Source organism: Phoca vitulina, unplaced genomic scaffold, assembly GCF_004348235.1.
Source record: "Phoca vitulina isolate PV1807 unplaced genomic scaffold, GSC_HSeal_1.0 scaffold15, whole genome shotgun sequence".
Taxonomy (NCBI): domain Eukaryota; kingdom Metazoa; phylum Chordata; class Mammalia; order Carnivora; family Phocidae; genus Phoca; species Phoca vitulina.
This window is the reverse complement of record NW_022589718.1, coordinates 12,570,103-12,592,778: the sequence shown is the minus strand read 5'-3', so window position 1 is coordinate 12,592,778 and position 22,676 is coordinate 12,570,103. Positions and strand designations below refer to the sequence as shown.

The 22,676-nt window shown below is 36.2% G+C and overlaps 1 protein-coding gene across 7 annotated transcripts in view; it reads left to right on the top strand.

Annotated features, from left to right (window-relative positions):
- Positions 1–22,676, top strand: part of WRN (WRN RecQ like helicase) — a 155,426-nt gene that overhangs the window by 113,959 nt on the left and 18,791 nt on the right. For 4 of the 7 annotated variants that reach the window (XM_032413455.1, XM_032413451.1, XM_032413452.1 and 1 more), the window contains 8 exons: positions 1,248–1,389; positions 8,582–8,752; positions 8,830–8,927; positions 10,412–10,487; positions 11,254–11,330; positions 15,867–15,942; positions 16,172–16,284; positions 18,379–18,493. In XM_032413455.1, the coding sequence (XP_032269346.1) occupies positions 1,248–1,389; positions 8,582–8,752; positions 8,830–8,927; positions 10,412–10,487; positions 11,254–11,330; positions 15,867–15,942; positions 16,172–16,284; positions 18,379–18,493 (868 nt within the window). The remainder of the gene's footprint in view (positions 1–1,247; positions 1,390–8,581; positions 8,753–8,829; positions 8,928–10,411; positions 10,488–11,253; positions 11,331–15,866; positions 15,943–16,171; positions 16,285–18,378; positions 18,494–22,676) is intronic. The other 3 variants (XM_032413458.1, XM_032413457.1, XM_032413453.1) reach the window with 2 other exon arrangements.

The window sequence follows — 22,676 nt, the reverse complement described above, 5'->3', positions numbered from 1 at the left end:
CTACATTTGTATCTTTGGGGTAAATACCCAGTAGTGCAATTACTGGGTCATAGAGTAGCTCTATTTTCAACTTTTTGAGGAGCCTCCATACTGTTTTCCAGAGTGGCTGCACCAGCTCGCATTCCCACCAGCAGTGTAGGAGGGTTCCCCTTTCTCCGCATCCCTGCCAACATCTGTCGTTTCCTGACATGTTAATTTTAGCCATTCTGAGGTGGTATCTCATTGAGGTTTTGATTTGGATTTCCCTGATGCCGAGCGATGTTGAGCCCTTTTTCATGTGTCTGTTGGCCATTTGCATGTCTTCTTTCAATTACTCATAAATCAAAGAGAATCAGACTGGAAATTAAAAACATTTTTAGAACTTTAGTGATGATTACAATAATATACATTAAAACTTGGAAGATACAGCAGAGGTTGTACTTTGTGAGAATCTGATAGCTTTAAATATTCATACTAGAAAAGAAAATTAATGAGCTAAGTATCCTATAAAGAAGTTAGAATAGGAGGATAAACCTAAATGTAGTCTTTCCCCCCCAAACATATTATATCTGGAATATTGACTGTATTCTTACTGCTATTTCAAAGCTATTTGTTATAAAGAAAGTAATGGAATTAGGTAGTTGAACTGTATTAGTTGATTTTCTCTAAGGAGTCCTTTTGTTCTCACCTAGCTTTAAAGAATTCTCATTTGTGTTAATGATAATTCCAAATCTACCTGAAGGATGGCTTAGGAATGTAGCTTCCAAGTGGACTTAAATGAGGTGCACTTTATCTTTATGTCATATTTTACAGTCATCAGAGTTTAAGCTAATAATTTATTGCATAGGAGATTCGGTTTTTAAGTTACTTTTTTTTGCAACAACCTTTTTCTCCCATTACAACCTAACCCAAAAGTCCAGTATTTATATAATCAGTCGAGTGGAGCTTTTCAAGCTATACTTCTGCATTCTGCTTGCTTGAATCTCCCTACTCTTCTGTTTATGGTCCGAGGTACCTCCTGTGAAATTTGGGTTCCAGGGTACTAGGGTCGAGAACCATCAACATAACATGCAAAGCTATATTATGGTTTATATTTCATGTTTTACGTACTTCACATGATCTTGGCTGTAATGAACTTTATTTGTTAGCTTATGAAGCAGTTGGCATATTTGAGATTTTTTTTTTTTACTTGGTTAATTATTACATGAAATCTTTTTATTTCTAAAGGTATATGCCTAAGCTAAGCTTTCTATCATATTATTACTTAGATTGGATACTTGCTCTTCCATTGATGACTCAGGTGATACATCACAGGACTTTGGTCCACAAGCCTTCCAGCTATTATCTGCTGTGAAAACCTTAGGAGAAAGGTTTGGAATTGGGCTTCCGATTTTATTTCTCCAAGGATCTGTAAGTATACCTGTGAATCACCTTTATAGTTCTTCTTGCACTCCTATTACACTTTTCTTCATAAGTTTGTTGTCTTAGTTTTACAGCTTTGGCTTTAGATGAGTTATTGGAAAGTCAGAGAGCCATATTAAGTTCCAATTAAGCACTGCATTCGTTACTTTTGACAAAACCTACATGTTACCACATGTACTGCTGTTTTCATATTTCAAGTTGATGTTCAGCTCTGCACCTCATTCTAGAAACATTGTATTAGCTTATTAGATTACAGTTGGATAAATCCCTAAACTGGTCTTTCTTAGGATAATCAAGAAAAGTTAGCTTTCATTGTATCAGGAGATAGGTGGAACAAAATTGTCTCTTTTGGTGCCCTGGAAAGTAGTAAATTCTTTGAGCAAAACTTTAATTCAGTGATTATTTGTAAATGTCTAAGTTCAGTAACAATATTTCGTATAGTTTTCTTCTTTTCTGTTTCTTATCATCTTATCGTATTTAAAATTCCAAGGTTTTTGTTTTGTTTTCTTTTGTTTTTGGCTTTACCATTGAATAAATAGCGATAGTCAATTCAGCTACTTTTTTTTTTTTTTTTAGTGATTAGCATTCCAGAATTATGCTAACATTTGCAAGTACACTTTGAGTAAGTCATGACCCTTACAGTCTGTAGTCCTTTTGTTCATATGATTTTATTCCTGGTTTAGAAGTCTGTAAAGGAGAGCCAAGTATTATGCATTGCTATTAGTTGAATAAACCAAAGTGGGAGGTAGAATCCTTCACAAATATGTATATTTATTAAAAATATACTTAAAAGTAGAGATTAATATTCTCACTTTATATGTAGAATTTAAAAAATAATTTGGTAAGCATTTATTTGTTAAATACTTGAATGCTTCATGTAAATATTTTCTGAGTTTTTATCTTGTTTAGAAAGGGACATGTTAAGTTACTTGTGAAATATTTTTAATGAAATATTGAAAACATGTTAACTTTTCAGGTAGTGATGTTTTTAGATTCTGAATGGAGTTTAAAATATTGTGCATTTTTATTTTTTGGGTTTTTTTTCCCCCAGCCCCGCTATAATTTTGTTTTTAAATCACCAGTTTGATTAGAAATTTAATTGTGTTGCCACTATTAATTAATTACTTAAGTAGTGTTCCAAGTTAAGGAACTTGGTTTTAGCTGCTGAGTGCTACTATCTTTTTTTTTTTTTGCTAGTATCTTTTTTAAGGGATAGATTTAAGTTTAATCGAGAGCTATGAAAATTTCTTCTGTCTCTGTCATCTTCAAAACCTGTGTATCCCAGTTGAATGTGTAATTTATAAAAATTATCCTTGTTTTAATTTGGTATAAGCCAGCAGTATCCAGTATCAGCAAATAAGTGTAAGTGGGCTCCTACACAAACTTGAACTGGCCACAAGAGGGATCGGATTTCACCTATTATTTGAAAACCAAGTCAGACCGCTTATACTGACAGTCTCTTTTGGGAGTCTTCAAATTAAGAAGTTTATTCTTTGTGAAATTTTATACTACCCTTGCTAGATAAGGGTGTGAAACTTTTCAAAAAGTACCACTTAACAGAAATTTGTAGGCATTAACTACAGGGAAAATAAGGTAATTTTTTTCCCCTTCCATTTCAGTGATCTTGGTATCTATTGGGATATTGTTTTAAAAATTATAATTGTGATTCCTTTAGGAATTTAGTAAATCGTCCACCTTAACTAATTTAGGAAAAATTGATATCTTTGTAGATAATTTTGATCTGTAAGATGATAAATATATTAAACTGAAAACAGAGTTTTAAAGAGATAATATTTGTAACATATATATATAAGAAATATAATTTAAGCAGCATGTGATTCTCCTTTCTTACACAAGATTTTTCTAATAGTATAAACAGTTATGCGGCCCATCCAGGTATTTGTGAATGGAGTTTAAAATTTTGTTTTTAAATAGCACAAGTTTAGTTAGAAATTAAATAGTAGAAATGTTGCCTAAGAAACTTTGGTTTAGCTGTCTAAGTAGCTCACCACATAAATATTTTTAAACACCCTGTATGAATAAGTGGTAAGGTAGGCAATTATCATTTTCTGGATTAGAAAACAGAAACACGGTACTTAATTTGCATAACCAGGATGTTAAGGGAAACCTCATTTCTGATCATATTATCAAAGTGCTAAGTCTTGTCATGGCTCCAGAATTAGGTAATACTTTTGATAAAAGATGCTTTGACTATGGGCAGAGTAGAAAACTACTGGTGGTTTTAATCACCCTCTATAATTTTCAAAGTATTGAACAGGAGAGGGTTATCCCTTTAATTTTCTGGATAAGCTATTTTGTCTGATTGAAATATATTCAAAGAGATAATTATTTTTTTTATCTTTTGATTTTATTTTGCACTTAGAATAAAGCCCCGGAAGTGACTTTGTTAAGCCCGGAAGGGGTAGCTGTGAGCTTCTTTGGCTTGTAGGAACTGGGAAAGAGACAAAAGAAAAGAAGTTAAAATGTAAACAGAAACTGTGGGCTTGTTTCACAGTTTAAGAACATAGAGATTTAAAACTTGAGAGTTGGGACGCCTGGGTGGCTCAGTCGTTAAGCGTCTGCTTTCGGCTCAGGTCATGATTCCAGGGTCCTGGGATCAAGCCCCACGTTGGGCTCCCTGCTCAGCGGGAAGCCTGCTTCTCCCTCTCCCACTCCTCCTGCTTGTGTTCCCTCTCTCACTATGTCTGTCTGTCAAATAAATAAATAAAATTAAAAAAAAAAATAAAACTTGAGAGTTAGAGCTCATACCAATTTTTTCCACTAGTTATTAAACATCTTTTGTGTGTGTGTGTGTGTGTGTGTAAGGCACTATGTTTTGTGGGGAATCCAAAGCCTGATTTATATGAAACTCATCCTCTAGTACGGAAGGTGTTACTTGGGAAGAAATAGTATAGTGTAGCATTGAAAGAGATAAAGGACATAGGAATAAATATAAGTTCTGGAGAGAGTACTTGTTAATAGACAGGAAATTAGAGAAGTCTTTGTGATTCTATCAGTATCACTGGAGATTTCTTTTTTGTGGGAGATACAGTAGATTTTGGCATTCAGAGATGGAATGAGGGAAGAAAGGTGGAGGGGAGTGTGGCATTCGTAGCAGAAAGAATTACCACACAAAACAATTGTGATTTTTAGAGAAGTTACTTCAGACAAGTGGCAGATTTGTTTGTTTTCTCTATCAGATAGAGGTTCAGAGATTTTGCTTTTATCAGAAAGTGTTACTTTGGGTCGGTCGTGGGTTCTAGCCAGTCTGCTCTCTTTATTCTAACACTTACCTATCAGTTAGTAGGTTTCCATATTCCTTGATATGCCAGTTTGGTGCTCCTTATTGTCCCAACCTGATTTTTAAAAGAAAATAATGAGATAATTTCCCTTTTTGAGTGTGTCCCATGGAGGTGTAGACTCCTAGAGCAAAAAGACTATTTATCTCTATCACTTTATTTGACAGTGGTTGATACTGAATCCCTGAAAGTTGGAGGACCTGCCTAGGTCATACTACTTTGTGCCAGAATCAGGATAAGCAAGCAGCTTTCCTGACTACTGGTTTAATGCCCTTTGTTTTCATTATGCTGTTCACATGCAGTTTTACATTTTTATTTTTAGATTGAATGATCTAGAGATACTAGAATGAATGAGATTGGTAAGGAGTGGGTCTGTAACATGTGCCTTCCTTAAAATCAATGCCTAAATCCCTGTATTCTCTATAGCAGCTTTCTGGGCATGGTGATTGCCTTGGAAACAAGACAGTGTAAATTTATTCACACAGTATACAGTATTTGCAATTATTGATCATGAGGGGAAGAACAATTACTCCCTGCTGATTAGAAAAAAATCTCATTGCTTCATACTAGTAAATGTGTTCATTCACTTCAGGTTTTGTGGGGTTTGTTCGTTTGTTTTTTTCTTATGCAAGGAAAGGCTAGAAGAATAATTTTAGTGTTGAGATTGCTAATAAGTACCAGTTAGGCAATTTAATACCTTTGGTGTTACTAGTTTGCAAGCAATAGAATCTCCTACTACAAGGGTAAGCCCCCAGTAGATGTAGAGTCCCATTACCAGTGTTACAGGGAAATCTGACTAGATACTAAGTAGTGGTTTTTCTTTTATTTTTTTAAAGATTTATTTATTTATTAGAGAGAGAGAGAGTATACATGTGCATGTGCTTATGTGGGAGGGAGGGGCAGGGGGGGAGAGAGAGAGAATCTTAAGCAGGCTCTACGCCTAGCACCAGGGCTCAACCTCAGGACCCTGAGATCATGACCTGAGCAGAAATCGAGAGTCGACACTTAACCGACTGAGCCACCTGGGTGCCCCTAGCATGGTTCTTCTTTTAGATTAGGGAATTCAGGTTGAGTTAAAGGATCAACTGTTAACTAATAAAAAGAAAGTTAGTGTTACTGAGCCAGTCTCTTTCTTGGTTACTCAATCTTTATAACATCCCCAAGAGATAGAAGCTATTGTTAATACTTGTATAGCAGCTGAGGAAATAGAAGCCCGGGTAAGTTAAGTAACTTGCCCAGTCAAAAAGGTAGTAAGTACCAGAGCTGTGACTTGATCCAGGTAGTCTTACTGTACTAACTACAAACAGTGTGTGTGTGTATATATATGTATATGGATACGTGGTATATGTATACGTACTATCTATGTTGTATATGTATGTATTGCATGTGTATATTTGTGTGTGTATTCGCATGATCTAGTAATAAAAGATTAGAACTAATACTCTGGAGGCCTGTGTTTTACTCCTAGTTCTAGGACCTTAGGCTACCACTTAACATCTTTGAGCCTCTGATTATTTGTTAGCAATATGAGTGAAAAATAACCATGTAGATCAAAGAGCTCCAGTGTTCAAGCTCTGAAATTCTCATGTTTGATTTTAAGCATTCTTTTCAAGTCAACCCAAAGTCAGTTGGCTTAGGTAAGGACTGTTAACAAGGAAAAAGGTACCATGTTGTACCTGGGTGTTTCTATTTCTCTAAATCTTGTTCTAATAAAATTTTGATAAATATAATCACCATGATACTAAAGCTCATTACTTACCCATTTTAATAAAAATAATTCTATTTCTATTTTTTTTGAAAGATTTTATTTATTTATTTGAGAGAGAGAGAATGAGAGAGAGAGAGAGCACATGAGAGGGGGGAGGGTCAGAGGGCGAAACAGACTCCCTGCTGAGCAGGGAGCCCGATGTGGGACTCGATCCCGGGACTCCAGGATCATGACCTGAGCCGAAGGCAGTCGCTTAACCAACTGAGCCACCCAGGCGCCCTCTATTTTTATTTTTAAGATAAATAGAATGCATGTTATAGACTGTTAACTAACCTATCAGAAGCCTATATGTTAAACTCAGTTTCTAGGCACTGAAGTGTCTCTGATGGGCATTTGTTCCACTTTAATCTAAAGGCAGCATAGGTTTCCTTTGTGTGAGGGATCGGCTTTATTTAGGCTCTTTCACTGTTTTTTGTTTTGTTTTGTTTTAGGATTTTATTTATTTTATGTCTGTTGAGTTTATGTCTGCTGGAACTCGTCCTATGAATTGTTTTGATTTCGATCCCTGGATTTTTCTATGCATTGATTATTAAACCTTCATGAATTATAGGTGAAATGTAAAAATGTTGACTGACGGGCTGTGGCTGTTTCAAAAATTTAGATTGCATTTTATATTTAAAGTTTTAGAATACAGTAACCTCTTGACATATTCAAGGGATGAATGTTTTTGAAATATAAGTGTAACCTAAAATACAGAATTTATATTTGCTCGTAATCACTCCAGACAATTTAAACAGAAAGCCATTTATTACTGGGCATTAAAAAACTTACAGATTGTACTGTAAAGTAGTCAGTCATGAGACCTGCTGCCTCTTCTGTGACAAGAAGCTATCTGTCAGTTTGGGAAGCTGCTGCTACGGCACCAGACCCCACAGTGCACGGAACAGGGAGCTGTGACAAGCAGGGAGGGTCCCCTTTTGCTTGCTCCGGTAACCACCCTGCACTTGCTATAATCTGTACCCAAAAAGTGGGAGCCTTTTGATACTTAGGAAGCTAGTAGTTGAATGCTGGGCTCTTGGCTAACACTTTCTCATAAGAAGCAAACACCTCCACAATCATGCACACCTGCAGGAGTAGCTACAAGTAGCCTTAGCTCGTTTGCTGCTTAGAGATGTCATGTAAAAATGCCTCTTAAATCATACCCAGAACTCTAGCTGAAAGGGATTTTGAGAAACAGTATTTGTAACTTCGCAGATTCTACAGTAGAAGAAGTTACAGTGGGGGAAGGTTAGAATGACCCTTGAATGACCATCTGCTGTATTCGCCACAAATACATTAGACAGGAGCAACTTCCCATAAAGCCTTATGTTCATAGAATACTATAGACATTTAAAGGTAGTACTTAAATGTGTAGGATAAGTGAAGGAGGTGGTTAGAGGGCACAGTGAATGGAAAAGTACTTTACAGAGGGTGAAGGTGGGGGGAGTCCTCTCTATCAGAGGACAAGAGAGTTGCACGTGACAGACTAGCTCCCCCAACATTGCCAGAAGGTGATGGCCTGTGCAGAGGCTCCCACTGGAATCCTCCCTTCACTTAGGAAAAAAAAAAAATCTCAAAAACAGCATCTGTGTAGCATACACTTGCTTTTCCTGGAATATCTCCGTAAAGCAGCTAAATCAGAAATGATTAAGTAAACTCTGCAGTACCTCGTAGACAAAAGCGCAGTGAACGCAGCATGCAGCGGGGACTGAGTTGTTGCAGTGCACTTGCTGATGACTGGCTGTTGGATCACACTGCCTTTAACACCCATGCTTTTCGTCTTGAGCTGCAGCTTATGATTACTGTTTTCAGACAGTAATGTATGTTAATAAAAGGTCTGAATAGCCTAGGTTAAATATTCCAAACCTATCCAACGTTAGGCATTGGGAAATGCTTGTGGATTATATGTGAAATTACCTGCCATTATTTCACACAAGAAAGGAACACTATTTTGGTTATGTATTTATTTATATGACTTAAGTACTCAGAACAAGCAAGATGGGCATAAAATTTTGTAGGTATTTAAAGCTGAAATTTAGTGTTAAATCCAAAAAATGAACAGACAGTTCTATTTTACTTATCCTGTTTAACTAAAAAAAGCATTTTTAGATACTGATTTTCTTCCTAATTTCAGAATTCCCAGCGACTTCCTGATCAGTATCGCAGACACAGTTTATTTGGCAGCGGCAAGGATCAAACGGAGCGTTGGTGGAAAGCTTTGTCCCACCAGCTCATGGCTGAGGGATTCTTGGTAGAAGTTCCTGGGAAACGCAGATTTATAAGGATTTGCACTCTTACAGAAAAGGTAAGCGATGTAGACACCCACCTGTTTGATTTAATTTTTCTCACTATGTATTAAAAGATTCTTCTTGTGTTCAATAGGGCAGATGTTGGCTTCATGAAGCCGGTACAGACTTTCCTAAGAAACTTATCCTTCAAACTAATGAAGAATTGTGTCCAAGGGCGTTTCTTCTACCAAGGTTCATTTTTCAGTGTTTTTTTTTTTTAACTTCTGGTTTTTTGTTGTTGAATGTCAAATTATACCAATTCACAGGCACCACAAAGATAAAATGAGTAAAGATTGCTTTGCATACCTCTTTTAGCTAGTTTGAAGATGGGAATTAGTGGGTGAAAGATAAATCATAGAACATTTCTTGATTGATAGGAAGTAGTTGAGTATAGTATTTAGAAAGCTACTTTCCCATTGATTAAAGAAGCAGCACTGAGATCAATGTTGAAGAATCCATATATCATATTTCCTTCTTATGTGTAGAAGGTGGGAAGGGAATACACTTGTTGCCTTCTTTTTCGTACCTTACATGTTATCGATCATTTATGGGTTTTTTTTCCTTTTTTAAAAAATTGAGATATAATTGACATATAACATTGTGTAAGTTTGAAGTGTACAACATGTCGGTGTGATAGATTTATATATTGTAATATGATTACTACAGTGGCTTAGCTAATACCTCTATCATGTCACATAATTATCATTTTTTTTTTTTTAAAGATTTTATTTATTTATTTGAGAGAGAGAGAGTGAGAGACAGAGAGCATGAGAGGGAGGAGGGTCAGAGGGAGAAGCAGACTCCCTGCCGAGCAGGGAGCCCGATGCGGGACTTGATCCTGGGACTCCAGGATCATGACCTGAGCCGAAGGCAGTCGCTTAACCAACTGAGCCACCCAGGTGCCCTAATTATCATTTCTGTGTTGAGAACAACCTAGTCTGTTCACAACCTTGAAGTTTATAATACAGTGTTGTTGACGGTAATCCCTATATTATGCATTAGATTATCAATTTTTCTTTTAAACTTAAAAAACTCTAAAGATCTTTAAACTTTATTTTTTTACATTTTATTTATTTAAAGATTTTATTTATTTATTTGACAGGGAGAGAGACAGCGAGAGAGGGAACACAAGCAGGGGAAGTGGGTGAGGGAGAAGCAGGCTTCCCGCCAAGCAGGGAGCCTGATGCGGGGCTTGATCCCAGGACCCTGGGATCATGACCTGAGCGAAAGGCAGATGCTTAAACGACTGAGCCACCCAGGCACCCCGAGCTTTAAACTTTAAAGAGTTTAAAAATCACTTTCCAGAGCTTGTTCTAAAAAAAAAAATTTAATTAAAAAAAATCTCAGTTTTGGGATGCCTGAGGTGCTCTGTCAGTTAAACGTCTGCCTTCAGCTCAGGTCATGATCCCAGGGTCCTAAGATCGAGTCCCGCATCTGGCTCCCTGCTCAGTGGGGAGCCTGCTTCTCCCTCTGCCTGCCACTCCCCTTGCTTGTGTTCTCTCTCTCTGACAAATAAATAAATAAAATCTTTAAAAATCAATCAATAAAAAAAAATCTCAGTTTTAAAACAGTAATAGAATCTCATCTGTGTTTCTGAGAGTGGATGCATTATGATATTAGATAATTAGATAATTACATTTTAGCATTTGAGATAATTTAATTTTATTATTTTTTAGTTCTAAAACTGTACCACCTGGCATTGAACAGTGTTCCTCTAATCAAGTACCAACTGAATTAACCACGGAGAAGAAGGTTGGTTTGTTAAAGAGGTGGTTCTTACTGATTTCCTTTTTTATTGAATGAAATGCCGTATGTAACAAAATATAAACTTTGGAAAGAGTAGTGATGTGAATAGAATAAAATATGCAGTATGTGATTTCTGGAGCTAATAAGACAGTTAAAAATATTTGAGAAAGTAACTTATTTTAATTTTTTTAAAGCCTGTTTTATAACTCATTTGGCCTGGAGTTTTTTTTACACATTATGATACACATAATTGATAAAAAAAAATAAGCATGATTCCTAAATGTTCTCATTAAAGCTATACACACAATCACACACACATGCACACATACTTTCTTGCTTTGTTTTTGGATCTTAGATAACAATTACAGATTAAAGACCCACAGGCAGACTTCAGCTAATTGGAACACTGGAGTAATAGGAAAATGTGCTGAATTAAATTTTTTGGTAAAGTTTTTCTGTTTTATTAAAGTATGCAGAATTTAACTGAATCATTTTATACCTTTGGCATCTGCTGTGCCTCAAATAATTATTTTGATCATATATTCTCTATAGATTTGGGAGAAATAGGACATTACATTTCTAACTGCCTTTAGAATCCTAGAAGTTGATAATCCAAGAGCTATTTTCAGGTGATGACTTTTATTTGATGACTTGGTTAATCAGAGGAAAAATTGTCATCATGAGATTTTTGTATCTTGTTTTTTTTTTTTTTTGTATTTGAAAGTTTTTGAAACTTCTGATTTTTTGTAATGGACCTTTATATGTTTAAAAGCAGCCTAACTTGGAGAAGATGTATTCTCATAAAGGATCTGATAAAATTTCTTCTGGGAGAAACATTCCTAAAAAAAGGTACAGAGTTCAAAATGTTTATTTTCTATGTTTACTGTATCAACACCTTTTTTCTTTCTTTCCTAAAGAGAAAGGTCTATCAGATGTTGGGCTATTTCATTGGCAGAAGGAAGTTAAAGTTAAAGCATAAGCCTCCAGTATTATAATTATTAAAGAAGACCTATAAAATGATAGTATTAATGTTAATTTAATAGCTAATACTTCTTGGGTATTATTGTTTGCCAAGCTGCATGCTAAATGCTAAGTATTTTATTTGTAATATTTCATTTAATTGTTACAACGATCTATGAGTTAGCTTCTATTATTTATTCCCATTTTCAAGTTGAAGATACCAGGGGTTAAGAAGTTAACTAACTAACATATGGCAGAGCTGACTTTCAAATCTATATTCATCAACCTCTAGCATCTAAACACTCATTACATATGTATAAAATATATATTCCAAGGCCATATAAAATATATTTTATGGCAGCATAAAATGGTAGATATTAGAGTTGGTAGAAATAGTGAAGGTACCTGTTGTACTTTGGAACTTAATATTTGACTTGCTGACTTAATGAAAGTGTGGAGAATGTACAGAATTACAGAAGGTCTAAAGATGGAGAATTTGAAAACCTTGTCAGGACCTAAATACAGATTATTGAATGGACTTTGTTTATATACATATCAGGTGAATGTAAGTTAATGTGCTCTGGTACTGTTACTCTCTAGTGGATTTCTCACTTAGATAATACTATTTTGGATCTGACAGAAACATTTACCATAATACCAGTCTCTCACTCAAAACAATTTCTTTTTGTTTAGATATGGGGTAATTAATTACAATGTGTAAACAAAAGGGTTAAGGAGTATATAAAATAAGATATCCGTTCAGTGTGCTGAAGCATTTCTTTATTTAAACATTTATTATGTTTTTGCCAAACATCTTTGTGCCAGGTATTACTCTAGGCGTGGGGATTTGGTGGGGAAAAATAGAGATATAGTCACTGGCCCTCCCAGGGTTTACACTCCAGTGGGATATACAGGTAGGGGAACATAAAATTACAATCCAGGGTTATAGCACTTTGGAAACACACTTTGGAAATTACACTTGAGGCTTAGGTAGAAGTTCAGTGACGTGGGAGAGGTTCTCTGAGCAGAGGAATGGCCCACGTATTAAAACCTGAAAGCAAGAGAGGGTGTGATATGATCGAGGAACTCAACAGTCCTAGCAATTACCTGGTAGAGGGAAGCAGGGGGGATGGTGAAAATTTAAGACTGAGAATTAAATAGGGTCCAGAATATCCAGTTCCTATCAAGCCCTCAACTTGATCATAAAGGCATTTGAGTTGGGAGCTAAGGAAGGATTTTCAGTAGGACAGTGACATCAAATTTATGATTGAGAACAGAGGTTGACATTTCCATCAAGGATCAGATAGTAAATAATTTAGGCTCTGAGGGCTATGTGGTCCTGTCTAACTTTGCTCTTCTAGCCTTAAAGCAGCCATAGTTGATATGTAAAGAAATGAGTGGGGGGTGCCTGGGTGGCTCAGATGGTTAAGCGTCTGCCTTCAGCTCAGGTCATGATCCCAGGGTCCTGGGATCGAGCCCTACATCGGGCTCCTGCTCAGCGAGGAGCCTGCTTCTCCCTCTCCCTCTGCCTCTTTCCCTGCTCATGCTTTCTCTCTCTCTCTCTGTATCTCTGTGTCTCAAATGAATAAATAAAATCTTTAAAAAAAAAAAAATGAGTGTGGCTGTGTTCCAATAAAACTTTATTTATGGACCCTGAAATTTGAATTTCATATAATTTTCACATGTCACAAAATGTTCTTTTAATTTTTTTTAACTGTTTAAAAATGTAAGAAACCATCCTTAGCTTACAACCCTTACCAGAACAGACAGGTTTGTCCTGTGCGCCCTAGTGTGCCAACCCTTGATCGGTGACTCTGGTTGTGGAGGGAATGGAAGGCAGGAGGATCAGGGTGTAGAGTCACAAATAAGGAGGCTATTGCAGTAGCATTCACAAGAGAAGGTGGGACCTTAGACGAGGGAAGTGGCAGTGGGCATGGAAGGAAACAACTGTAAGATATTTAGGAGCTAGAATTGTTAGGACTCAGTGATTGAAAAGACACGTGGGCTAAGGAAAGTGGAGAACTTGAACATGACACTTAGGTTTGTGTCTGATCGCAGGTTCCCTTCACTGGCAACATAAGAGGAACACAGGTTTGAGAGGTTGGATATTTAGGGGATGAGTTTAGTGATAGACATACTGGGTTTGACATACCTGTGGAGTCACCCAGAAATTACTTTTAATATATGGGCTTAGTGTATAGGAGTGAGAAAGATGCTTACACATCAATAACTCTTATTTTGAAGTTCATTTGAATTTTCATTAAAATAATTCATGTACATGGTTTTAAAAGTCAGTTGGTACTTAATGGCATATAACAAAACAAGCCAGTTCACAACCTTCCCAAACCCACTTTGCTCTGTTCTGTAGAAGTGGTCATCCTCAAATCTTTATCAGCTGGGCTCACTGATATTTGCCTCCATTTTTTTTTAAGGGGGGGAGGGGCAGAAGGAGAGGGAGAGAGAGAATCTCAAGCAGACTTCCCGCTGAGCACAGAGCCTGTCCTGGGGCTCGATCTCATGACCCTGAGATCATGACCTGAGCCAAAATCAAGAGTCAGACACTTAACAAACTGAGCCACCCAGGAGCCCCTGCCTCCATATTTCTAAGTGACATGCTTAGATTACTATTTTTGGACCTATCAGTTTTAGAAGTTTTTTTGTTGACCTATAATGGTAGATTAGGGCTTATCTCCCATATGCCCTTCCCCCATTTCCCTTCCTTCAGTTCCCCCCTTGACCAAAACAGAATTATATTTCAAGTTTTGGTCATATTAACAATTTGTTTTTACGTTATTATACTTAACACAAATATTGTATACTACTAAGCCAAACTGTGGCTATGGCCACCACTACTTTAATTTTCCTTGATGTTAGTAATTGTCTTTTTTGTTACTCATTTTTCTTTTCTCTTGTTTTCAATTTCTTTTTGTTTGTTTACTCTCTTGGAGTCCTTGACTTTATATTCCCTTCCATCTAATAAGATTTTAATTTTAGTTATTGAAATCTTAATTTCTAAGAACTATTTCTTGTTCCATTTCTTCTTTCTTTAACATAGCAATCTTTTCTTGTTTCGTGGGTAGAACATCTCCACTTTTTTTTTTTTCAAAAGATTTATTTATTTATTAGAGAGAGAGCATGAGGCAGGGAGGGGCAGAGGGAGAGGGAGAGAGAAACTCTAGCAGAGTGCAGAGCCTGATGCAGGGCTTGATCCCATGACCCTGAGATCACGACCTGAGCCAAAACCAAGACTTGGATGTTTAACCGACTGTGTCACCCAGGCGCCCCCAACATCTCTACTTTTTGATGATACTCATTATAGTTATTTTGGACTTTTCTTCTGTGCACTTGTAATAGCATTCATTGGCAAAACATTTATTATTAAATGTTTTCCATGTATATTTCTGCTTCAGGGCTATATTACCCATATTTTGCCAGTATATATGATAATAAAATTTATTTGTGAAATAACTTAAAATACCATTCTCCAAGCAGTACATTAGTATAAAGACTTTTATAAATACTAAGATAAAGGTTAATATAATTATATTATTTAAAACAAATTTATAATGATCTTGAGTAACCTGATATTACTAATTCTTTGAACTGGAGTTATTTTTTCTCAGGTTTAAATCTCCTTATTTTAGTGATAAGATTTGATAATTGTGAAAATCTTCCTTTACACTATAGATTTTGAATTCTTGCAGCAGAGAAATTTATAAACATTTCTTAACTATCAAACATGTTCCCTCCTTTCCTTACCAACAGAGGGCTTTATTTAAATTTGGCATCTCTTATATAGGCCACTCCATACAATTTCATTTTCATATCTTTTCATCTTTATAATTAATTTATCAATGAGAAATGCTTGTTGTAGAAATTGGTTTTCTGTCTAGTTTGCTGCCTAGCACCTTCCATGTTGTTTGCTAATTGCATGTTTTTTAATCTTTCTTTTGTGGAGTCAAAAGAGAAATTATTCCCTTTGGCTTATTTTTGTTTGATTTTGAAGAAAATTGTGAACAGTTTGATTAATCCCATGCTAATTTTCCTCACCAACCAAAAATTAGTGATGTCACAGTAAAGAATCATAGATTGTATCTCTCTTGGTCAAAAAAAGTTATCTTCAGTATAGATAAGGAGTATTTCAAAGAATATGGTTGAGGACGAGGACGGGGCAAATGCTGTTTTTAAGTATACTAAATTTTGATGAATTCAAATTACAGTTTTAACTTTACCATTATAATGAATGCATTTGATTGAAATTGTTCAAAATCTAGGCTGTCATATAAATCACAGTTATTTTACTGGTATTATGAAGAGTAAATGTTACTATTGACTTGGAACAATATTCTCGTTTTGGGGGTGATACAAAAAGTGAACTTGGTGAAAGAAAAACCTTTACTACTTATTTTCTTTTAAATATTTTAGCATCACGGTGCATTCACCAGGAAAATCTTGCAAGTCCTCAGAACCTGTTATTTCAGCTCAAGAGCAGGAGACTCAGGTACGGCTTTTGTGAAAAGGCAGAATTTGAAATGATTATATGCATGCTTAAAATTTTGTTACCAGTATTTTAAAAATTGTTCTTTAGCTATGAGTCTGAAGTACAGTTAATTTTTCATCCTAAGGGAAAATGTAATAGCTGAAGCTCTAAAAATAAAGGACCGGATTTTTCTAAGTACATTAAAAAAAAACCAAACAAACGTTGAGTTGTTTCTTTGTTCTTTGTTCAGACTGTGTTATATGGCAAATTGGTTGAAGCCAGGCAGAAACATGCCAATAAAATGGATGTCCCTCCAGCTATTCTGGCAACAAATAAAATACTGTTGGATATGGCCAGAATGAGGTAAGCTGTCTGTCTGCATATGTTCTAACTTATTTTCTTCTAACATAATAGATTTGTAACGTAGATTGTTCAGTGTCAGTACGACTTGGGGTCCAGCTGCCCTGTCTGTGAGGTGACTCCCCAGTCGCCCATGCTACTGCCACCATCTCTCCATTGAGCTGCAGTCCTGCATCTCCATGTGAATAGAAACCAGATGTTTTCAGCCACGACATGCAGTATATATAAAATCTAACTCATTATCCACAAACCCTCCATGCATGCATTTAGTGCAACTACCAAAACTCTTCTTTCTGAATTTCTTATTTTTGTCAATTCATACCTTCATGTTCTCAGTGACACATGTTTAAAACCCATGGTGTTATTTTCACTCCTCTAACATGGATACCCGTCTTACTCTTACTTAATAGTTTTGAGACTTTTCATTTCAGTGTTTCTTATGTGTCTGTGTATGCCGTCCTCTCTCTTTTTTGTGACACCCTGTTAGTTCAGACCATTGCTCCTGGACTATTGCAAAAGCCTCTTAACTAGTTAATCTTTCTTTCATCTCTCCATCTCTGTTTCATCTGATACATGAGACCAAATCAGTCTTTCTTTCTCATGTCGTACTTCTGCTTAACTAGTTCCCCACCGTCTTAACTTCTTTAGCTTATAATTTAGGGCCCTCCATTTATGGACTTAAACATACTTTTACATCCATGTCACAGAATTTTGAGTGGTTTATCTGACCATTTGTTGAAGACCCCCTTTCAAATTCCATGTGTTTATTTACAGTGTTGCTTCTGCCTTGTTTCCTTGATTCCCCAAAACTCCTGCTAGGAAATCCTTCAAGATCTGCCTTTATTAATTTCTCCATGAAGTCTTTCGTGCTCTTAGCAGCAAAGTAATTCCTCTCTCTGGAATTCATAAAGGACTTTAAAATGTAAATTTAGAAGATGCTTTATGACACTTCTCACATAATGCTTTAGTTATTTTTTGTTATTATTGGTATACATGTGTCATATCTTCCAGATTTTAAACTCTGTGAATAAAGATACTGTTTTCCTCATCATTTTGTGTCTTCCAAAGCACCTAGCACAATGCCTAATAAGCATGAGGTGGTCAATAAATATTTAGAAGAAATTATTTCCAAAGAACAGTTGTTTGAGGGACGCCTGGGTAGCTCAGTGGGTTAAGCATCTGCCTTCAGCTCAGGTCATGATCCCATGAGTCCTGTATCGGTCTCTTTGCTCAGTGGGGAGCCTGTTTCTCCCTTTGCCTGCCACTCCCCCTGCTTGTGCTCTCTCTCTCTCTGATAAATAAATAAATAAATAAATAAATAAATAAATAAATAAATAAATAAAATCTTTCAAAAAAATTTCTATCTTTAAAAAGAACAGTTGTTTGATAATTGTATTTATCTTTTATACTCTTTTAAAAAATTGTTTTTGTCATTAAATTTCATCCAAAAGATGTTACTTTAGTATAGAAATTTTAATAATATAGTGCTTATATTTTAAAATAATTATTAAAAGTAAATATTCAAAAACCACATTTTAGTATTTAGTGAAGATAATTTAAAGGAAAAGGAGTAATAATTAGATTGGCAGATTTTTAGAAAGTAGACATCATACAGTCTCTTGGATATTGGACGCAATAAGAAATACTGAGTTAAAAGCCTAAAGTAGTTAGCAAGTTTATTATTATAGGTAAATACTTTGTAAATAATGAATTAGATTTTCTTTTGAGTTTCTTAGTCTGTTAGTTGTCCTCAGAATCTCATAGTTTTTTTATATCTATAAAAGTAATAATAGTGATAAGTTCAGTAACAGAGTAGAACATTAGCCTGTTTCTTCATGCTAATGGCCTGTTTACCAGTTAGTACTGTGTTTTTGTGGTGATAATGATGGTGGTGTTTTTACTCATAAATTGCTAAAATAATAAATCTTTAAATGGTAGAAAGCAAAGAGAGACATCATTACTTGTATAACACATTGTTTTTGGTTGTTGGAAAAGTATATGTTTATTGAGTGTTAATATGAAGCTAAACATCAGCTATGTTGCTGGAGTGATAATGTTTTAATGGTTTCTTGACTTTTTAATTTTTTTAAATGACAGACCTACTACATTTGAAAATGTGAAAAGGATCGATGGTGTGTCTGAAGGCAAAGCTAATATGTTGACCCCTCTGTTGGAAGTTATTGAACATTTCTGTCAAATAAATAGCATTCAGGTAAAATACTGTGGTTTGCAGGAACTGTGAGAGAATAAACATTTTCTGATGATTTCAAAACACCTTCCAAAAGCAACATTTTCTCCCTTTACAGTTGACCCTTGAACAATGTGAGAGGTTAGGGGCGCTGACCCCCACACGGTCAAAAATGCATGTATAACTTTTGACTCCCCACAAACCTAACTACTAATAGCCTACTGTTGACTGGAAGCCTTACTGAGAACACATACAGTTGATTAACACATATTTTGTATGTTATATGTTTTATTTACTGTATTCTTTTCTTTTTTAGGATTTTATTTATTTGCTTGAGAGAGAGAGAGCATAAGCGGGGGCGGGGAGAGGGGCAGAGGGAGGGGGAGAAGCAGACTCCTCACTGAACAGGGAGCCCGATGTGGGGCTCCATCCCAGAACCCCGAGATCATGACCTGAGCCGAAGGCAGATACTTAACTGACTGAGCCACCCAGGTGCCCCTATATACTATATTCTTATAATAAAGTAAGCTAGAGAAGAGAAGATGTTATTAAGAAAATCATAAGGGAGGGATGCCTGGGTGGTTCAGTTGGTTGAGTGTCCAACTCTTATTTCAGCTCCGGTCATGATCTCAGGGTCATGAGATCAAGCTCTGCATTGGGCTCCATGCTCAGCCAGGAGTCTGCTTGAGAATCTCTCTCTTCCTCTCCCTCTGCCCCTCTCCCCCTCTCGTGCGTACTCTCTCTCTCAAATAAATAAATCTTAAAAAAAAAAAAAAAGGAAAATCATAAGGGGTTGATGAAGGGGAGGTGGGTGGGGGATGGGCTAGATGGGTCATGGCTATTAAGGAGGGCACTTTTGTGATGAGCACTGGGTGTTGTATGTAAGTGATGAGTCACTAAGTTCTGTCCCTGAAACCAATATTACACTATATGTTAACTAACTAGAATTTAAATAAAAACTTGAAACAAAGCAAATCAAAGTCATAAGGAAGAGAAAATACATTTATAGCACTGTACTGTATTTATTGAAAAAAATCTGCATATAAGTGGACCTGGCCAGTTCAAACTGTTTTGTTCAAGGGTGAACTGTATTTTCATTTCCACACCAGACACTTAGAAAATCGATTCAGATTGCTCCTATAGTAAATCACATACAAAAAGATGTTAGTTACCTAATTTTTAAGATGATACTTAAGTAGTTGCCCAGGCTGCTCATATTTTTCTATTCTGTTGAGCAATTTTGCTTTTAAATTTGAAAAAGTACTGTGTTTTAGGTTGATAGATTATTTTACTTTCAAATGGAGATACAAATTAGAGTTGCAAAGTTGTCCTTGCTATCAGTTGGCACGGAGCCCAGCCACTTTCTTTTTTGTATTATTTATTTTATTCCCTAATTACCCTCTACTTCCAGTCTTGCTGTCTTTTGATATTAAGTAGAATACATGTTCTTCTCTTTAGTCTTAATAGCGTTTTCTTCCTATCCTTTTATTACTCCTTGCTCCACTATAAATGGCCATTTCCAGAAGGATCCTTTCGGTTTCTTTCTTTAAACTCCACATGCAGACTCTATTACTTTGTGTACTCCAATATAGAAGGTGAGGCATTGTGAGGTGGTAGAAAGTCTACTGGACTCAGAATCAGGGAATCAGGAATTTAATTCCACCATAGTCTACCTGGAGAAGCCAAATGTTTTTTTGTTTGTGTGTGTATGTGTGTGTTTTAAAGATTTTATTTATTTGAGAGAGGCTGGGGAGGGACAGAGAGTGAGGGAGAAGCAGACTCCCTGCTGAGCAGGGAGCTCGGGGCTCAACCCCAGGACCCTGAGATCATGACCTGAGCTGAAGGCAGATGCTTAACTGACTGAACCACCCAGGCACCTCCTCCTTTTCTTTTTAAAGATTTTATTTATTAGAGAGAGAGAATGAGGGGGGAGAGGGGCAGAGGGAGAGGGACAAGCAGACTCCCCACTGAGCAGGGAGCCTGACTCTAAATGTGTTCTTTAACTTCTTTGGGTTTCCATTTCCTCACCTATACAATGGAAAGGATACTTTCCTTCCCCATATTAAGGAAACAGTGGATGAATTAAAAAGACAAAAGAGAGGGATGCCTGGGTGGCTGAGTCAGTTTAAGCATCTGACTCTTGGTTTTGGCTCAGGTCATGATCTTGGGGTCCTGGGATTGAGCCCTGTGTTGGGTTCTGCACTCAGCAGGGTGTCTGCTTGGGATTCTCTCTCTCTCTCTCCTTTTGCCCCTTCCCCTGCTCACACACACTCTGTCTCTCAAATAAATAAATAATTCTTTTTAAAAAAAGAAAGATAAAAGATAAGGGGTGGGTATAAAAAGTTGGAAGAGTTAAAAATATGGAAGGCAGTATTAAGAGGTTGTTTTCACTTCTAAGAATCTCCTGTAAACTTTGGACAGGCACATTTGGATCCCACTTTAAAAATCTGATACGTCTTGTCACAGAATAGTTAGTTGTGTTTTGGGGAGTAGATTTGCATTATCCTTCTCTGTGACCTTGGTTTTATGTATACAGGTGTGCATATGTAAATATAAATGGTTACACTGGAATGCAAATTCATTAATTTATAGTGAGAAATGTGAGTGGGAAGTTTCACCTGACCCAACCAGTGTGTTCTGCTCTCCTACTGAAGAAGAAGGTATATGGGAAGCCGGCTTCTCTGACAGTTGCTTAGCAAGCCTGGAATATCCCAGGGGGAGTTCTGATAGTGTCAGTGGTAGTCTGTGAGCATCAAGGCAAAGTGATCCTTGCTATCAGCTGGCAATCTGATATCAATCTGCCTTGCTGGCACATGAGGCATTGTCCTACATTACTTGCCAGGGAAACTGTAATATTCAAATCTAGTTAGCCAAGACGTCTTCTCATCTGAACAGTTCTTGCATAGATATTGCCTACTTTGGTCCTTCTGCCTTTCCAATTTATGTTTCCATAATTGATCACTCTCTGTTCATATAGTCTTTTATCTACATAGAGCATGATTTGATTAGACTTTTGCTTAATCGGAATCACATTCCAGCCCTTCCTTCTTGAGATTACTGCCCCTATGGTACTTTGCTTAGTGTTTCGGATGTTCCTAAACCCTTTAGTCTCACGTTTACAGATGACATCATGATTTTGTCCCGTAAGTAATAAAATCTTCGTGGATCTGCCAGTATAACTCACAGTGGTCACACTTCTGAGACCTGGTAGTGGGGCGTCCGTTGCCTCCAGCTATAGCCTGTGCTGACAGACTGAGGAATCGGGCTGATGGACTCTGATTTTAAGCATTTCTAGGAATGTAGGGCCAGATTTGACAGTGTTAAGGTCTCAAATAGAAACACTTCATTTAATAAAGAACATTCTTCCTTGAAAATCTAGAGGTGCCTAGAAACAATGACTTCAGGTCTCGTGGGATTGTCTGGTTTCTCCGTTCAGCAAACTGCGTTGTCCCAGGTACCTGAACTAATCTATAGACTCACTTATTTATTTAGGGTAGAAATGGATTGCTGTGGGTTACAATAAGCCAAGTTCCGTTGGATTTAATTCTTTTAATTTAGTATTGGTGCTTATGTTTTGAAAGGTAAAATTGGCATGGAGGAAACTATTCATACATCTGTGCGAATCATACATCATATAATTCTATCTAAATCTCGCTTGGTCTTTACCTTTATTTCAGGCTTTTAAAAAATTCCAATATTTCTTTATTAATCTCATTTTTCAATCCTTTCTCCACCTTTTCTCTTTTCAACGTCTCCTAAGGAACCATATTTAAGAATTTACATAATGCTTCAAGTTTAGAGCCACAGTTTGTATGTATCTTTTTAAACTATACATATATAGTGATGATATATTTACTTATGAAATGTTAGCAGAATTTGTGACTGTGGTATCTAAATTTGAATATTAATTCGGGTTATTCATTCATTCAATATTCACTTCCAGAGATTGAGGGACTAATTTAGAGTCAGAGTGGTCAACATTATAGTTCATTTTTTATTCCCTCTTTATTGGCTAAAGGGGAGACTAGAGATTTCTAGTTTTATAACCATGTTAGCTATTACAAATATTTTATTTAAAAACTTATTCCCTCCAGCCTTATTTTACCTTTTTAGATCAATATGTAAAAAAACAAAAACAAAAACAAAACCTTTTTCAGCTCCTCATAAAAAGGGAATTTTTGACTGTTCCTTAGAAGTTTTATTTGTG